The sequence below is a fragment of the Musca domestica genome, unplaced genomic scaffold (genome assembly GCF_030504385.1).
Source record: "Musca domestica strain aabys unplaced genomic scaffold, Musca_domestica.polishedcontigs.V.1.1 17, whole genome shotgun sequence".
Taxonomy (NCBI): Eukaryota; Metazoa; Arthropoda; class Insecta; order Diptera; family Muscidae; genus Musca; species Musca domestica.
The window spans coordinates 2,271,116-2,290,571 of NW_026712230.1; the positions used below are offsets into that span (position 1 = coordinate 2,271,116).

At 34.6% G+C, this 19,456-nt stretch overlaps 1 protein-coding gene and 1 long non-coding RNA gene across 3 annotated transcripts in view; one reads left to right on the forward strand and one right to left on the reverse strand.

Annotated features, from left to right (window-relative positions):
* LOC131801576 (uncharacterized) overlaps positions 1 to 19,456 on the reverse strand; it is a 67,499-nt gene that overhangs the window by 30,863 nt on the left and 17,180 nt on the right. The window lies entirely within an intron of this gene.
* Positions 7,278 to 14,507, forward strand: LOC131800379 (tetraspanin-9-like). 2 transcript variants are annotated; one of them, XM_059120373.1, is made up of 6 exons: positions 7,278 to 7,434; positions 7,698 to 7,903; positions 13,487 to 13,696; positions 13,764 to 13,928; positions 13,985 to 14,182; positions 14,248 to 14,507. In XM_059120373.1, the coding sequence occupies exons 2-6, from the start codon at positions 7,844 to 7,846 to the stop codon at positions 14,326 to 14,328; spliced, it is 714 nt and encodes a 237-aa protein (XP_058976356.1). In that variant the 5' UTR covers positions 7,278 to 7,434; positions 7,698 to 7,843; the 3' UTR covers positions 14,329 to 14,507. The 2 variants fall into 2 exon arrangements, with proteins under 2 accessions (XP_058976356.1, XP_058976357.1); XM_059120374.1 differs by lacking the exon at positions 7,278 to 7,434 and having other exon boundaries at positions 7,459 to 7,903.

A 19,456-nucleotide genomic window follows, 5' to 3' on the forward strand; every position in this document is an offset into this window, starting at 1 on the left:
ATTTTTCTGGTCAAAAATATTTCATCGTCTTTTCATAACAAAAACTGTCCATCTCGTTGTCAAATTTAAGAGTTCCAGCTCTCTCCTCAGATCCAATCCCAAGTGTGTTACCATACTTTTCGTACAGTTATACTACGCATGTCTAAAACCATTCTACACACAAAGACTCTCAAACCAAATTTTAAATTTCCAGCCCTATCCCTTTACCCAATACCAAATTTAGTACTTTTCGTAAAATTTAGTACTCATTTCCAAAACCACCACCAGATACAAACAGATCAATATCAAATATCGGGATTTCAGGTTATCCCTTCACCTAATACCAATAATAATGCTATTTAGTACGTATTTCCAAATCCCACGCAATGTATTAAACCTACTGTACAAACGTATTAAACCAACCGTATCTTCGAAACCACCTCCAAATTACAATTATTCTCCCTTCGTAACATAAAAGTTCGAATTTCCAATATCCTGCAATCTATCAGTGATTCTCTTTTAAAATTTCGGAACTCTAGCTCATTCCGATTGACCAAGTCAGTCGGTCAGTTATTTCACATAAAATAGAGTTCAAACTTTATCCATGTTAATATTTATATTAGGTATAGTTTAGGAGCGAACATGAAATAAATTGGATCACCGCATCTCGCACCTCTCACTAATAGGTCAAGATTTTAAATCCCAATCACTGTTATAAAGTGTGTAGTTAGTGTCCGATTTCCATCATAATTTGAATATTGTTATTAATCAAAACCAATGACATAGAAGTATAAAGATGGGACAAAACAGAGTCAAGATATGGCAACCTGTGAAAATACCTCTGTTGTTATGATATCATAACAACATAGTTAGCAATGTAATGCGATTCAAACCGCTTAGGCAATATGCAATTAATTTGAAAAGTATATGGAATAGAATTTTGAAACCCAATTTTTGGATTTTTCAAACATTTGTTTGTCATTTTTTTCTATAAATGTGTTTTTTATATAAACATGGTCCTGTCATGAACTGTTATCTAGATAGTATAGACACAAACCATTTGCTCAGAATGCATTTTGTCTAGTCTTTACCATTTTAGGTCTTTGTCAAAACTCTCATAAAATTGAAAATTATTGCCTGGGTCTCTTCAAACTTTGGTCATCAGAATATTTGTAGTAAAATTATATCTAATGTAAATTTGCTATCATTTGGTACATCGCTTAAGTGTTCTCATAAAAAAAAGGGGTCAAGTATTTTAAGGGTTAAGGTTTAATACAAGTATTTAAGTATTTTAATACAAATTCATGAAGGTCTTAATTTTATAGTGAAAAAAGCTGTGAATGTAATTGCGATTTGAATATATCGTTTAATGCCAAAAAACCTGGCACCTCCTACCCCCCTGGAGAATACTGGACAATACCATAATGAGTGGATTTTAAAGTGTTTGCTAATATAAGTTTGGTATATAAAAATTCTTTTATGTCTGGTTACATTTGATAATTTTTAACTTTAATTTTGAATACCCTCCACCATTTGGTATAAATTTGGCAATTTTCGAAGAAAATACAATCCGTAAAAAAATCAGTTAAAATCTTAAAAATATCGAATGTAGCCGTATATTAGGGTCTATACGACGACGTAGACCTCTATAGGCAACTTTTGTCATAAGCTATTACAATACTCAAATGCGAAACTTTAAAAAAATATCTGTTTATAATGTAGCTAGAATCATGAAAATACCGAATATAGGGAGGTACCATGGGGGTTATAAAACGCGGACCTGCACAGGCAATTTTCTGTCTTAGGCTGAAGCATTCATTACTAACATCAAATACCAAATTTGAAACAATTCCGGTATATAATGTCGCTAAAATCAACAAGGTACCAAATATCGGGAGGTACCGTTATATGGAGGCTATACCAAAACGTGGACCTACATGGCCCATTTTTAATACCTAAAGTCCTGCAGACATAACATACATTTGAGTAAAATTGTATAAATCTACTTCAATTCTTTCGGAAGCTAGCGTAATTTCCACACACGGACGGACATTGCTAAATCGACATAGAATTTTATGCTGATCAAGAATATATATACTTTGTGGGGTCTAAAATGTATATTTCGAGGTGTTACAAACGGAATGACAAACTTAATATGGCTCCATACTATGGTGGAGGGAATAAAAAGTTTCGGTTAAACATGAAATTGTGTGTAAAATTTTAGTTAAGTCGCTTTAACATATTCCTATAAGCTTCCAAATACTACGAATCAGAAAGTTTTTTTATATAGGGAAATACTCTGCGAATATGTTTTCCGATATATTTTGGTAAGACGATGTCACAATAAAATGTGCGACAATTTTCGGTAGGGATATTTTCAATTCAATATGAATCCTAAAACTATGCACATAAATCGCAAGTTTAGCGATTTTATTTAGGAATCGTGAAAAACTCTTTATTTATTTTAGGCGATACAAGATACCCAGTTTAAATCGACGACTTCATTGTATAAATATATCACATGCTTATGAAACGCCATCTTATATAATTCCATTTGACAAGGTCTTCGTCTTTTGGTAAATAAATCTTTAACAATATATTGATATGCTTTCTTTCAGTGTATAGAATATTGTTAATGCGCTTAGCGCGTGGGTTTCATTCAGATGGCCATACATCACAACTTGCTGCAGTAAAATATGGTCAAAACAACTATTAAAAATAACAAAACTTTACAGCCGCCCAGTCAAAAGCTTTGCCCACTTACCGAGCGCAAAACAATAACAACGCCAAGCAAAATAGCAATAACTTGCTATGGAATCGTTGTGGGAGGCAGCAAGAATAGATTCAAGATCACTGCCAGCGTCGTTACTACGACACTCGATTGCAAGAGAAATGATTATTCAGCGGCCACAAACAGTTCTTCAAAGCAGAACCACGGCGCGGTAGAGAAAGCAGCAGCGACAGCCGCAGTCGCTGCAGAAGATAAAATAGTCTATATGGAATATAAAAATATAAACAAACACCGATTTGCTATTTTGAAACATGAAACAGAAATGGCAGTGGCTGAGGCAGGAAATAGTGAGACGTAACGAATTGTAGGTACCTTACATGGAAAACATCACATTATTTTGAGATGAAATGGGAAAAAATTGAGTTGAAATTGGACATTTTCATTAAGCTATTGAACATAATATAAATGTATTCAAGTGAAGAAAATTTTCAATATGTTAATTACAAAGAAAATCCGAAACAACGACTCCAATACTATTTTGATAGGATGTGATACCTGACAATTTTATTGGAAACGTCTTTAATTGTGTCCAAATATTCATTCTAATTTGTGAACTTTCTTCTTATGCTAAATATAAACGGATGATTGAAAACGGTACTTAAAACTTGGAAATGTGTCCTTACGGATGTACGCGAAAAAAAACTGTCGAACTGTGTACTTTTATTTACGCAGTAAAATGGCGATCCGATTACCAATACGTTTGCCCATAAAAACAATGAAAATGTTACAATATATCTTTTTTGCAGACCAAGCTAAACCTTTAAAGGATTTCAATTGAGGACAAGCTTTCAAAGATGACAAACTTTACTTTTTAATTTTGCCAACACACGCTGCAACTAAAAAAATGTATTTTTCAACAATTTTAATATTTGTTTTTTGGAAGCACAGTTTTCTCTAAAATTGCGATCCATAAAATGATTAAAAGGCTCTCATATACAAAGTTGGTCCATCCAACAGTTCCAAATCGACTTATTCTCTACAGAGATTATTGACGTCACTCTCTTAAATCGAAACCAGTAAGGAAAGGACAAACGACGAGCTGGTCTGACTATATAAAAAAAGCGTTCATATTGGGAATTTATTTGTTAGAATTCATTTTTATACCTTCATTCTATTAAATTTGTCTTTCCGTTTGTAACTCCTCGAAATATTTATAATAGACCTTACAGAGTATATATATATATATATATATATATATATATATATATATATATATATATATATATATATATATATTTTCTGGATCAGCGTAAAATTCTAAGACGATCTAGCGATGTCCGTCTGTCTGTTGTAATCACGCTATAATTCGAACGAATTGAGATAGAAGGCTAACATTTTGCATACATGCATAGTTTATCAGTTGGCAGGTTAAGTTCCTAAATAGGTCATATCCACGTTTTCGTGTAGCCCCCATATAACGGTATCTCCCGATGTTCGGCATTTTCATGATTTTAGCGACATTATTAACCGGAATTATTTAAAATTTCACCGGAATCATTTCAAATTTCGTATTGAAAGATCTTAATGGTACTACAACTTATGGCAAAACAAAATCGTATGTGGGTCCACGTCTTCGTACAGCCCCCATATGACAGTACCTCCCGATACTCCGTATTTTCATGATTTATGCGACATTGTTCACCGTAATTGTAACAAATTTGGCATTTGAAGTTCGTAATGACAAAAAAATTTCGTATGCAGGTCCACGTCTTCGTATAGTCCCCATATAACGGTTTTAACTTTTTTACTAGTTATTTTTAATGTTGTATGAAGATCTCCGAAAAAAACTACCCATATTCGAGTTAAAAGTGAAACCCGCTCGAAGCTGAGCGGGAGCACTTTTAGAAGTAGAAAAAAAGAGCAAACTCTTAAATTTCTTCGAAAATGTACAGATTCTACTCTTACCAAGCATGCTTTAAGATTTTGTCAATTGTATTTCTATGTATGTATATTTTCCCAAATCACAATAGCAAACGAAAAACGTTGAAGCGTATAGTCGCTAATTGGGTACCAACAAGGCCTATGAAAGTGTTGTTGCTTTTGTCCACAAAATCCACAAGGCCTTTGCTTCTGCTGTTTTTTTTTTTTTCTTTGATTTTCACCCCCTCTCCCACAGCAATGTTATATTTTTCCACTCCATTTCACGGCGACAATCCGGCTCCCAATCAAATTTTTTAAACAGAGTGAATATTAATTTTCTTATGCAACCGTACTCTTCGAGAAATTCTGATCGAGAGCGAGCAAGTCTCTCCCGAGAAAAAAACGAGCAAATCTGTGCTCTGGTTGTATGTGACCTCTTGTACCAAATATCATTGCTTTAGAGTGCATGTTACGACCTTTAGAGGGCTTACATGTACAATGGGATGAAACATATTATCGGAGCTATGGCCATATCTGAACCGATTTGATCCAACCTTGACTGAGTTTATTTTAGCTATAACCGAACCCAACCTAATTGAAGAATTGTAGTATAGCTGGTGTAACAATTAAATCAAGTCAGATAGAAATATTAATGGTTGCTGCACCTACTTCTGATTCAATCTCGAAAAAATATATGAGAGCTTAAGCTATATCTGAAACGATTTTCTCCGAATTTGATATTCTTTTTCTAAAGTATTTTGGCTTATTTTATATGATTGGTACCCAATAAAGTTGGGATCGGGCGAAGTTATATGGGAACTGTGTTAAAATCTGGACCGTTCTTAAGAAAATTTGAAGATCGTCAAAATAAACGATGGGTCTATTTCGTTTCCTTTGGCGTGCTACAAACATATTACCCTGGTGGTGTAGGGTAAAATCACATGAATCAAACATTTCGTACAACCCCGCCACTTATAACAGAACCTTTCGACGTGTTTTACTCCAAATTAACCTATTATATTAAAAAGCCCGACATACTTTTCTTAATATTTGTCTAATGTTTTGTATAGTTAGCTTATGATTCTCGGGTAATTTGGGTTATAGAGGATAAAAATCGTCCTAGGAATTTTATCAGTAGTTGGTGATTTTCTGAATCATTATCTGTCCTCCGACTAATAGAATCTTTAGCTGGAAATGCTTTTTTTTAAACTGACTTACATTAATATGGGTGGCCGGCAATGCTTTTACACACAGGAGTTTTAGCTAGCTGTTCCGCAAAAGCTTCGGCTCGTTGTAACCGTATTACAGCTCAAACATTGGTGGTAAATTAGAAGTAGTCATAAACCTTAGTGCTAGCTAGTATACATAGTTTCCTAGCCAATAGTTTCCAATAGACGACCCAAGCAGCTAAACCTGAACATACCCACAGCTAATGAGTCCCAAATAATCGGCGAAGGCCTAGCCATCACCTCCATAGCATACTACACACATTTGTTGAACTCAAATCCCGATCCATCTTAGAAGGCCTGGACAGTGACTTCTAAACTTATCACCCGTTAGCTGCAGAACCCAAGCAACCCAAGTCGATCTGAATATGTTCTCCCAAGTATCTCTACAGTAAATTGCCATCCCATAATTATTATATCACGAGTCTCCAATCCATCTCCGAAGACATGATTATCAACGTATACCACATTATCTTCCAGCAGATTCATTACCTCACATCATATACGGGTCGATCTCACGGCACTTGAACAAAAATACAGTGCGATCTCTACCACATGCGCATCGAGGCCACCGTTAGCGTTAGTTCTCGAGTGTTGTAAGTTCCTTTAACCATTATAGACATCGTATTGTACGCGAACACAGTTATTACAACGCTGAATTTGCGATGCGTTCTAGTGACGTTGACGAAGATCGCAACTTCAATCCTTCCATCAAGCAAACAAAATATGAAATGTGGTGAAATTAAATACAAATTCAACTCTAGTGTTTTAAAAATTAAGTGAATGTTTTTTTTCGTATTTATTGACTCTTGGAAAGTCTATATAAGTTCGGTCAATAAGCTCATCTGACTACTATGTTTGCAGCCAAAAGAAAATCGATTCATAATAGTGAAAAACTACTGAGTTTACAGCCAAATTTTTGTAAAAATTAGTCCTATATAGGACTTGGACCATTGTATGGGCAATTAATAAAAGGTTACCTCATTTCAGATAATAACTAATAATAATAATTCTCCCCTCTGCATTTTCTATAATTTGCATTCTCAAATTTAAATTCATTTAAAATAAAAACAATGTTATATTACGTTATAAACGCAAACGTAAATAGGTCTGAAACCGAATTCTTAGGAAAAAAAAAATATATATATATATAAATAAAAATGCGAAGAACGGTTGTGAGCGTCGTCTAAAATCAGAGCTTTTGTGTTTTCTATTAAACAACGAATACCCAAACAATCGATGTTACCAAAAAAGTATTTGTTTGTCACGTAAATCAGTTAAAGTGCATTTGTCTTCGAATTCATTCATTTCGAATGGTAGTTCAGATACGCATTTATTTATATTTCCCTCAATTCAATTCTGATTCATGCAATTTACGAATCTTACGAGGAATTTAACAGCAAATAGCCAAGGGTGATTTTGTACTCCGACAAATCAGACGAGAAACCAAATGTAACGACTACACGAAGTGTAGGTGCTCTAAAGCACAGCAGATGGAATGAAATCTTCTGATTTTAGTTGAAATTTGTGAGCGAAACGGAACAGTTTGCTTGTGTGACATTTCCATATCCGATTCCGGTAATGAGATTCTAATCAAGAAAAAATATCATGTCGTGACCAGATATATAGATAATTGTCAATGTCCATCAGATGACAATGCGTGATCATTCATAATTTTATCGTTTCGAAATATTTGAGTGACAAAAGAAGAAAATTAAAAAGCAATGCCAAAAAATCAATTTCAGTTGCATTAAATAAAAAGAGAAGAAAAATCGAAAGTTTAAACAAATGCATAACTTACGTCATATTCTATCTATTTTTGTTTATGTTTTTTTTTTCAGTGCCACCGTGCGAATGAACGAACGTATGAGCAAGTGATAGACAATTAGTGATCATTCTTAAATTATGCCAAAATAGAAAAACAACAACAAATAATAAAGTGCAAAAAATAAAACCAACGCCGCAAAATAATAAACAAATATTCAACATGGGATTCGAAACATCAACACTGAAGCACATCCTGCTGCTGCTGAATTTTGTTTTTGCAGTAAGTTCTGTGAATCATTAATTCATCGTCAGTTGTTGCATTAATCATTTCATGATAATCGACATCGTCACTGCACCATAGAAAGCGTAGAGAAAGAACTTTTTCAATACATCTAAACCACAATTGAAGAAAAATATGTAAATTGGTATACTTTATGATTTTTTTTTAATATATAAACATTTTTGGTATTGGAATGCGATTTATTTGCAGATGATATGAGAATATGTATATCATCGAATAAACAATATTTTAGATCATAAATACTTAAGCCAAATATAGCATTTACCATATTTAGAAAGTTGCCTATAGTAGCAGCATTTTATGAGAGTTTGATTATGTCAGAATTTCTATATAATTTTACATATCGCTCAATAGTAAAATTCAGTTTCGAGAAAAGCGTATTTAATGCTGTTGATTGAAATTTGACTTCCCGAATTAAAACAAGTAAGGAAAGCTCAAAAGTCGGTCGGGGCCGACTATATGATATCCTACACCACTATGCATATTTAGTAGAGCTCTCGTATAAGAAAGGTTTATATTGGACATTTCTGAGCTCTATGAGATATCTGGTAAAAATTATGATTATGGTAGAGTGCATATTCTGAAAGTTGGAGATTTAAACACCAAATCGGATGAAAAATATATATGGGAGCATATTTGAAATTCTTGCTTCTATGCTAAATTTGGTTGAAGTGCGAAAATCCATTTGGACTAATATTAGCCATTTGGTGCACAATAAACCTGAAATCGGATAATGATATGGGAACTATATCCAAATCTGAACCGATCTTGACAAAATTTGAATCATGCTGGGCTGAATCTAATATCTGATACTAAATATCATTTTTGAGGGGTGTATATTACGAATGTGAGGGACCTAAACACCAAATCGGATGAAACATATGTATGGGAGCTACAGCTATACCTGAACCGATTTCCACCAAATTGAAAGTACTTATTTCTATACTAAATTCAGTCGGAAGTGCCAAAATTCACACCATTTGAACTGATATCACCCATTTGGTGCACAAGAATCCTAAAATCGGATGAAGATATATAGGGGAGCTATATCCAAATCTGTATCTGATATCTGGTGCTAAATATCAGTCTTGTGGAGTGCATATGACGAATTTAAGGGACTTAAACACCAACATTGGATGGAACATATATATGAGAGCTATAGCTATATCTGAACCGATTTTCGCCAAATTTAAAGCACATGATTGTAGGCTAAATTCGGTCGGATATAGCAAAATTCACAACATTTGAAGTGATACTAGTCAATTGGTGCAAAAGAATCCTAAAATCGGATGAAGATATATATTGGAGCTATATCTTAATTTGGACCGATTTTCACCAATTTCATAGGGTTCGTCCTTGAGCCAAACAAATGTTATTTAGAAAATTTCGTCTCAATACAAAAATACATGGACAGACGGACGGACGGACATGCTTAAATCTACTCAAAATGTGATTCCATGCTGATCACCAAAAGGAACTATGGGTCTATCTCGTTTCCTTCTACATGTTGCAAAAAAATGCACAAAGACATAATACCCTTACCACTATGTGCTGTAAGGTATAAATATTGTTACACCAAAAGTATTTGCAGGGGTCACCGGATATCAGTGCTAAATTTCGGTGCAAGATCATACATGGTTTGAAGTAAACATAAACTCGATATACTCTTTTGTTGATTTATGTCAAACTCCAAGTAAAAGAGCTTTATCTTCTCTCATATCTACAAACATCAATATGAATATTCTAGGAAAAGCAGAAATTGCTTACCCAAAAAACCCATTCTCTGAGTTATACCACTCTTCGAACAAATGAGCGACAAGTGTATAGTATCATGTGTCAAATAAAAAAGGTTTATAAAATTTAACTTTCAATCTTCAAGTAATTCTAGATAAATTGAAGGGTTTTTATATATGTTTTAACTTTTTTTTAACTTCAGCCATATGATCGAGTTTTTTATACCCTCCCCCATGGTATGGAGGGTATATTAAGTTTATCATTCCGTTTGTAACACCTGGAAATATACATTTTAGACCCCACAAAGTACATATATTCTTCATCGGCATAAAATTCTATGTCGATTTAGCGATGTCCGTCCGTCTGTGGAAATCAAGCTGGCTTCCGACAAAATGAAGTAGGTTGAAAATATTTTACTCAAATGTGTATTATGTCTGCAGGGCTTTTGGTATTGAAAATAGTAGGTCATGTAGGTCCATGTTTTGGTACAGCCCCCATATAATGGTACCTCCCTTTTTTCGGTATTTTAGTGATTTAAATGACATTATTCACCGGAATCGTTTCACATTTGGTATTTGCAGTGTGAGAGAAACTTGTGTGTGCAGGTCCACGTTTTCGAATAGCCCTCATATAACGGTACCTCCCGATATTAGGCATTTTGATATTTCGGGTACAGTTTACTCTCACTCTTTATCGAGCAAAACGTGCTCCCTGTTATTCGAGCGACGTTGATTATTCGATTTGAGTGTGAAACTCTCACGTATGTAAAAAGTACTATGTTCTCTTATAAGTTTTATTAGTGTCACATGTATAGAAAAGGGTGTTTAGGTAAAAAATTGTACAAGTAGTACAATATAGTGCTATATTACATGTTCTGGAACATAAAACATTATGTCTTCCATCCAGTTTCATATGTATTTCAATTTAAAACCGCAATATGCATTACCTTAAAGACTGTGACACAAATTGGAACTCAGTATCTGGGTGTGAGAATTTCTTTTTGGGATTAATAACCCTTTTTAAGAATTAATAACCTTCGTTGAGAAAAAATAAACCACAATCGTTACATCACAGCTTGGGAGTAATATTTTACTGGAATGTTTACTCCCTACATAACTCATATATAATGTGCACTGTATTATATTCGGCTTAAAAAGGTCGTACAGATTAAATGAATGAGGCAAGTAAAAAAGCAGTTTTGGCACATTAGGAACAAAGGGCTTTATTGTGAGAGAAATCAGAGTCGCTGGGAGAACGGAGAAAACATATAAAAAAAATCAAATAATAGTGTGTTTATACCCTAGGCCACACTGTGGTACAGGATATTGTGCCTTTGTGCATTTGTTTATAACATGCAGAAGAAAACCGAAATAGACAAATAGTTACTTTTGATTATCCTCATAGAATCACATTTTGAGTCGGCTTTTGTATGTCCGTCCGTCTGTGCAGTATTTTTGTAAACAAAGTACAGGTCACATTTATTGTCCCAAATATTTTTTTTGGCCCAAGGACGAAATTGGTTATAATCGGTGATAATCGGATCAGTTTTGGATATAGCTCACATATACAGGGCGCAATATCAGTCAGAATTCAAAAGTTTGTCTGGCAATCGTGGACAATAGACAATATCGGTTCAGATTTAGATATAGCTTCCATGTATAGTTTCGTCCGACTTTAATATTCGTCTAAATGGAATGGATTTCGGCACATCTAAGGGAATTCAGCCCAGAAACACGTATTTCAAATCGGGTGGGAACCGGTTTAGATACGGCTATAGCTCCCAGATATATATGTTTCATACGATTTGGGGTTTATCTCCCTCACATGTTAAACTCCTTATCCATATTACGAATAGCATTTCACAACAATTATATTATGTAGATACAACTCAGAAATATCTTTGCTAAATTCTATGGAGATCGGTTTGGATTTTGGATATAGTTTCCATATATATCCTCAAATGTGTAAAATCTACTCAAATTGAGTGGGTTTTGCCATATATACCCAAATTTATACTGGAAGTAAATTCGACTTTAGTGAAACTCTTCTCGAAGTCATGTCATGCACGCTATTGCAATGTTATTTGGTACGAGAGGTACAAATGCCTCCGTCAAACCTTTCATATATTAGTTCCTTCTGATTCCAAAATATAACTGCTCTAAAATCATAATGCCAATTGGTATGATAAACTTTATATAATTCCCTAATATGAACGATTATGTTACGGGAAGCTCTACTAAACATGCATAGTGATGTTAGGTATCATCTAATATCATCTAATCATCATCCCCGCCTGACTTTTGACCTTTCCTTACTGGTTTTATTTCGGGTTTACAAAAGTAAATGCCCCTTGTTTTGTAATTTCTTAAGCTCGGCATGATTTCTCTGTTTTTTAAACGAAATGTTTATGAGTGGCAAGAGTTATTTCTCATCCGGTGAGTCAAAATCACGCTAAAAATCGCCCCTCACAAATATAAAAAATTCAATAAATCCTTCGATAAGAAAATCGGTTTTTACATATATTGAGTAAATTTAGTAATAATATGATTGTTTAACATTATCCATCCTAATATACAATAACTCGTAAATTATACTTTACATATCGGCATGGGTGAATTTTATAAATTGATCAGCCTTTATGGATATACATGTTTTTATTATCCTAATATATTTATAATATTCGCTAAAAAATTTTAATTTATTGAACTTTTGAGTTTTTTTTAAATCATTATAATTAGATAAGGTATCACTAATAGGGAGTAACACTTCATATTATAATAAAGAAATAGATTTTCGCAATATAGGTATACAGCACCAAGCTTGAAAAGGAAAGAAAATAATAAGTAAGGACTACAACGCTACAATTTACGGCAAAGTTTCAGCAGATCTTAAACCCTTTTGACTAGTGTGAAGGTGACACCTAGAAACATTCCCACATCTGCTACATAATAAAAGTAAATGTTGAACCAACTTGCATCTCTTTTCAAATAATCATCATATATCTGGGATCAATATTTTCTAAAAACATAGGAACTCTAAAAAAGCAGATGTCCGTAGTACATCAAATACCTTATTCCCTCTTTTGGAAAGAACAGAAATTTCACATTCATGTATTTGTGATTCTTATAATTTTGGTATTTTTTTACACAAAATGTGGCCCATTTCACCAGCTAAATATTATCCGATGACCATCATAAATTCAGCCTTCAGGACGCTGAATAGCCTCATAAACTAATTCCATGACTAATGGTCGTTTGTTGAAAACAGTAGGACAATTTTTAGATTTTTGATCTATTTTAAACACTGGTCTATTAATTGTTTAACCAACATCCCCTTCTTTGACATATGAGATGCATATATTTTGCTAAATTTAACATTGTAGCCGTTAGAATTTACCTTTTCGTGTATTTATGATTTCGCTGGAATAAAAAATATTCGCGGTTTAATGGAAGATAATTTATACTTATAAATAAAAGTTATTGTCTGTTTTACCCGCTAAATATTTTCCAATGACCAAATAAAATGGTAGGGCCGATTGGTCTCTAATTGGGACCTGCAGAGCAACTAGAAATAGTTTTTGGTCCATTAAAATCATCTCCCCCATATATATTTTCCCATGTATTGGACCAACATTTCGAGATGTTAAATAATTTTTGACCCAATCAAACCTATAATACCCCAAAAACACATAGGGTATAATAATAGGGTATCAGGCTAAAAACTCCTTGCTTTCGGAAATATCATTATAATGAGTTATTTAATCATCGACTTCTTGTTCAACATTTCACATCATCATAATAAACAAAAAATATTTTATTATAATTTCAGGTTCTGGGCTTAATTTTATTTGGATTTGGAATATTTGTACTGGTCAATGCACCGGAACATAGAACCGTTGTACATGGCGAGGAGACAACGGTGGATATCGGCGAAAATCTCGCTGGTGGTTTGATCATAGCTTTGGGAGTTGCCATTCTTTTCATTTCCATATTCGGTTGTCTGGCGGCCATTCATGAATCCAAACGCAGGCTACTTATTGTAAGCGATGGGATTTTGAAATGTTTAAAACTTTTACCATTTAAATATTTTATTATTCATTTTGCAGTTCATTGTCATATTGTGTGCCATGATTCTGATTCAACTTTTATTGTCCAGCATGGCTTCTCAGGGCACGCGAGATGGCTTGGCCGGAAGTGTGGAAAAAGGTTTTAAAGATTTGTGGGAAGAAGAGTTGAAAGAACCGGGCGCACTGGCCTATTACGAGAAATGGGTAAGGTAGACATTTACCATGGTACCTAAGTCGTTGAAATTGTTTCCTTTTTTCAGCTGCATTGCTGTGGTGTTAATGGAACGGACGACTATGTTGCCATAAAACACGATATTCCAAAGACTTGTTGTGAAGATGGCCACTGTACAAAGGCAGGAGACTATTTCACTGAGGGCTGTGAAGCCCAGTTCAACAAGTATTTGGCCAGCAAAATGTTAACTTTTAACATTGTCAATTGCCTACTTATTATGGCAGAGGTAAAATATTTAACAATTGTTTGGTTTTGTAATAATTGTTCATTTGGGGTGGATCTCTTTTTCAGATTGCAGCTGCAGTTTTTGGTTGGCTACTCTTCAGCAACTTGAAGAATGAAAGTCGACGCTCGAATCTAACATGGATTTAAATCGATATTTTCTATTTATATGAATTGTTGTGAACTGTTGTATTATTTTAACCAATATTTTATAATAGATAATATAGATATACGTACGAATGTAATAATCCTTACAAAAACTTAGCAAATGTTTGCTAACACTTGAGTAAAGCCTAATTTGGTGGAATATATGTAAACTTATTTTGAAAGCCATCGTTGTTCTCAAGCCATAAAAATCGGCAAATGAAAAAAATTGGCTAAAACACATTAATGTCATAAAGAATGATGTGGAATAATCGACACCTGAACGAGATATCTACAATCCTAAGAAAATTAAATATTTATCTTTACTGGAGAACGCTATATGTTTGGGGTATTAGAAGTTTGCTTGGGCCAAAAATTATGTAAAACCTCGAAATATTGGTTCCCGACATAGGAAACTATATATGGATCTTCCTATCTCGCCGAGCTAAGTATATGTATGAGTCCATGTTGATTTGTAATCACGCTACAAGTCGCAATTATGGCCCGATTCCCACGAAATTGAAAATGGAGGTGGGATTAGGGTCAGAATAGAAGTCTATTATATTTCGAGCTGATCGCAAAATGTTTGGGCGTTGAAATGTACCAAAAATTGAAAAAATCTTGATTTTGCTGTTGTTCTACTGGCCTGGGGAGAAGACTACCCAATTCGGAGGTCATCGGACAATGTTTAGTTTAGTATAATAAACTATAACATTTATGTAAAAAACTACGAATATTTCCACTAACCCGCAAATATTTGTAATCCCGGCGAAATCACAAATACAAGAAAAGGTCACTTCTGACCTTTACACTGGTGCTGATAGCGATGATATTGGATATATAGCAAAATAGTAACAATCTATATGTAAAAGAAATTGATGTTAGTTACATCTGGGCACGACTCTATGACGTTATTCCAAAAACGATTGTGGGGTATCACATGATCGGCCCCGCACGACAATAGCCTTTGCTTACTTGTTTTAATATGTTAAGTGACTGTTACATCGCTCGTAACCGGATTCAATGTTATTCTCCAAGATTCGTGGGTGTAGCTCCAAGTTAAATTTTATTTCCCAATTTGCTGCTGATTTCGACTTGTTTTTTTTCATAAGAATTAAAAAAAAACATATCCCTCTTTTTAGTTAAGTAAGAATCGCATATTCAAAACAAACATGTAATACGCATTTTTTTAAAAACATTTTTACAGGTACTCCAAATTTTAGCGTCATCATATCCACGGATCAAGTTGACGGGTATGGACGCAAAGTGTCCGGCTGGGCCGAACTTTGTATAACATCTAACATTAAAAGGAAATTTCAAATTAAAAAAAATCGTTGAAAAATACTGGTAAAATCATAAAAATACCCTATATTCGGTATTTTTATGATTTTACCAGTATTTTTCAACGAGGCCTATACGAAGACATAGACCTGTACATGCAATTTTTGTCATATGTCATTACAATATTCTAAAACGCAATATACGATACTTGAAATAATTTAATCGATTCAGATATGCCTATAGCTCCCGTATATATTGTTCATCCGATTTGTTATTTTTGTCCTCCGCAGCCACAACATGCACGCTGTAACAACGATATTTGGGGAATTATATCAAATACGGCACAGAAATAACTTTGCTAAATTTTATCGAGATCGGGTCAAATTTGGATATAGCTCCCATATATATCTTCGTCCGATTTGTCTTTTATCGTGCACCAAACGTGTATTATCATCCCAAATGTAATGGAATGTGGCACTTACTACCAAATTGAAAATAGTACGTCAAATTTGGTGAAGATCGGTTGAGATATAGCTATAGCTCCCATATATACTGTTCATCCGATTTGTCATATTTGTTACCCACAGCCGTAATATGCACTCCGTAACAACGACATTCAGGGAAATATATCAAATACAGCTCAGAAATATCTTTGTCAAATTTTATCGATTTGGATATAGCTCCCATATACATTTTTATCCGATTTCAAATTAATTGTGCACAAAATGGGCAATACAAGTCCGAATTTAAAAGATACAAATGCTTCGGTATATTTAGTCCTTTGAACTTTAAATTGTAATTATAATCATAGCGTGTATTATTGAATTCTCCCAAAAAAAAAAAAACTTTTAATTGTTGTGAGCAGCTCTACTAAATTAGCAAAGTGGTGTAGGGTATCATAAAGTCGGCCCGCCCGACTTTAAGACTTTCTTTACTGGTTTCTGTCCTATATTCCTACCCGGAGTCCAGTGGTAAGTCCATTTATATTATACGTTATATAAATTTGCTTTTTTATATCTTTCTTTTCGGAAACGAATTTATCAAATTAGCTTCTATAAAATTTGTTTTCAATCATCAGTAACATTTGTATATGACTTTACTTAAAAAACAAGGAAAAAGACATTAAATTCGGCCGGGCCAAACTTTTAATACCCTCCACCTTAGGGTAAAGGAAACATTAGAGCCCATTATGACCCACATATACCAACTTTTAGACAAATTCATGGGAAAATGTGCCAAAAATCATCAAAATACCGAATATCGGGAAATACGGCTATATGGGGCTATACAAAAACGTGGATCTATACATACAGTGTTTCGCCAAAAGAGCTAGAACCCATTAAGACCAACAAATACCAATTTCTAAACAAATTCGTGAAAAAATGTGTCAAAAATCATCAAAATACCGAATATCGGGAGGTACCGTTATATGGGGACTATACCAAAACATGGACCTATACATACAATGTTCCGCCACACGAACTAGGATCCATTATGACCTGCAATAACCAATTTTAGACAAATCAGTGAAAAAATGTGGCAAAAACCATCAAAATACCCAATATCGGGAGGTACCGTTATATAGGGGCTAAACCAAATCGTAGACCCATACATGCAATGTTTTGCCACCGGAGCTGGAACCCATTGTGACCAACAAATACCAATTTTTAGACAAATCCATGAAAAAATGTGGCAAAAATAATCAAAATGCCGAATATCGGGAGGTACCTTTATATGGGGGCTATACCAAAGCGTGGACCTATACATGCAACGTCTCGCCACACGATCTGGGACCCTTTATGACCTACAAATACCAATTTTTAGACAAATCCATGAAAAAATGTGGCAAAAACCATCAAATCGCCGCAATCGGGAGGTACCGTTATATAGGGGCTAAACCAAATCGTAGACCCATATATGCAATGTTTCGCCACCGGAGCTGGAACCCATTGCGACCAACAAATACCAATTTTTAGACAAATCCGTGAAAAATGTGGCATAAATCATCAAAATACCAAATGTCAGGAAGTGCCGTTATATGGGGACTATACCAAAACGAGGACCGATATATCTCATTTTCAATACCAACCATCCTAGACACAATACAAATTGCTCTGCTAAATTTTGGCGCTCTACGTCAAATAATGTGGGCTGTATCGTGATTTCAACAGACAGACGGACAGACAGACAGACGGACAGACAGACAGACGGACAGACAGACGGACATCGTTAAATCGACTTAGAATTTTATGTTGATTATGAATATATATACTTTATGGGGTCTACGATGAATATTTAAGGTGGAGGGTATAATAACTACCAATCATTCCCCAGCAAAATATTCATAACAAATCGGCTAGCACGAAATAGGGAGTTGTGTTATGGACTTTAATATTTACTTAAATAACAACTTTTATTGCCCAAAATAAACCAGGAAAAATCTGGTGGTCGCATGTGCTATCTTCAGCATTTCTGGTAATAATTACCACATACCCTCTGCATTTTCAGTATCCTAAATATAATGACACGACATTACCTCAGCTTTATCAATGCATATTAACGTGCGGGACGATTACTAACAAATTTGACGAAAGCTTTTGTACTCCTTGGAATGGTGGCTAGGATTGGTGGCTCTTTCCGAAACCTAGGTATTCCCTGTCTTACCCCCTGGTAAACATTTCCATCGTTCTCCACTAATAAACAAACGTTGTTTTTATAAAAACAACAATAATTGGAGCGATAGATATATGGGAATCGAGTTTCACACAATTGATGACACATATATATGAGAGTGTTTGGGTCTAGGCTGATTTCGGTGGTATCTCAAACCTGAAAACGGATAAAGATGTATGTATAGGGGTGGTATATCCAAATCTGAACCGATATTGATAAAATTTGAGAGAGGTAATTCTGATATCTGGTACCAAATACCATTGTCGTGGGGTGCGTATTACGAATGTGAGGGCCTTAAACACCAAATCGAACGAAATATATATACGGCAGCATTATCTATATCTGTTAAAAATATTACACATATAGCGCACAATATTCCAGTGAAAGCTCATTATATTGTTTACAAGCGTACAAAAGCATTTTGTTCAGAATTTTCCAAAAAACAAAAGTTATTCGTGATAGAATTCAAGCGTGAGTGAGATTTCTTTATATTTGGCTGGAAAACCACAAGTGGCTAATGTTAGAGCACTTCAGGATTTAAATGTAAATAAATCAGTTGTGTCTCGTGCCATCGCTCGTTACCGTGATACTGGAAGCATGGCCCGTCGTCGGCGCAGTGGCCGAAAAATGGCTCGTGATCTGAACATATTGCAATATTCCATTCGGCAAATTTTGAAAAATAAGCTCGGGGCAAAGCTATTGAAATTCCAAAAAGTGCAACTTACACCGCAACGGAAAGAAAATAGACTCAAATGAGCTGAAGAGTTGCTCGCTTGGCCGAAAGTGGTGACCTGCCGAATTTGGTTTTCTCCAATGAGAAAACATTCGTTCTCCAGCAGTTTGTAATCAAACAAAACGATCGTGTTTATTTGCCAAAGAGGTCAGCTGAAAATGTGCCACTTCGGTTGGCCACCAAAATTTGAGCGATGGACATGATGATGGTGTGGGCCGCCATAACAGCCGAAGGTCGCTCTCCGCTCGTATTATTCGAAATCTAACGACGATATATACAGGAACTACATATAAATATTGGCTGATTATCGGACGGACTGGCATGCATAAATCGACCCAAGATGTGAATCAATGAACATCATCAAAAGAAACTATGGATTTGTTTCATTTTCTTCTGCATTGTGGTGTAGGGTATACAATCGGGGTTAGGAAGCTGTTGTGTAAGTAA

Coding starts and splice junctions, on each gene's coding strand:
- LOC131800379 (XM_059120373.1), top strand. CDS start 7,844: ATGGGATTCGAAACATCAACACTGAAGCACATCCTGCTGCTGCTGAAT. Junction 13,697..13,763: donor CCAAACGCAGGCTACTTATT/GTAAGCGATGGG, acceptor TTCATTTTGCAG/TTCATTGTCATATTGTGTGC. Junction 13,929..13,984: donor TGGCCTATTACGAGAAATGG/GTAAGGTAGACA, acceptor TCCTTTTTTCAG/CTGCATTGCTGTGGTGTTAA.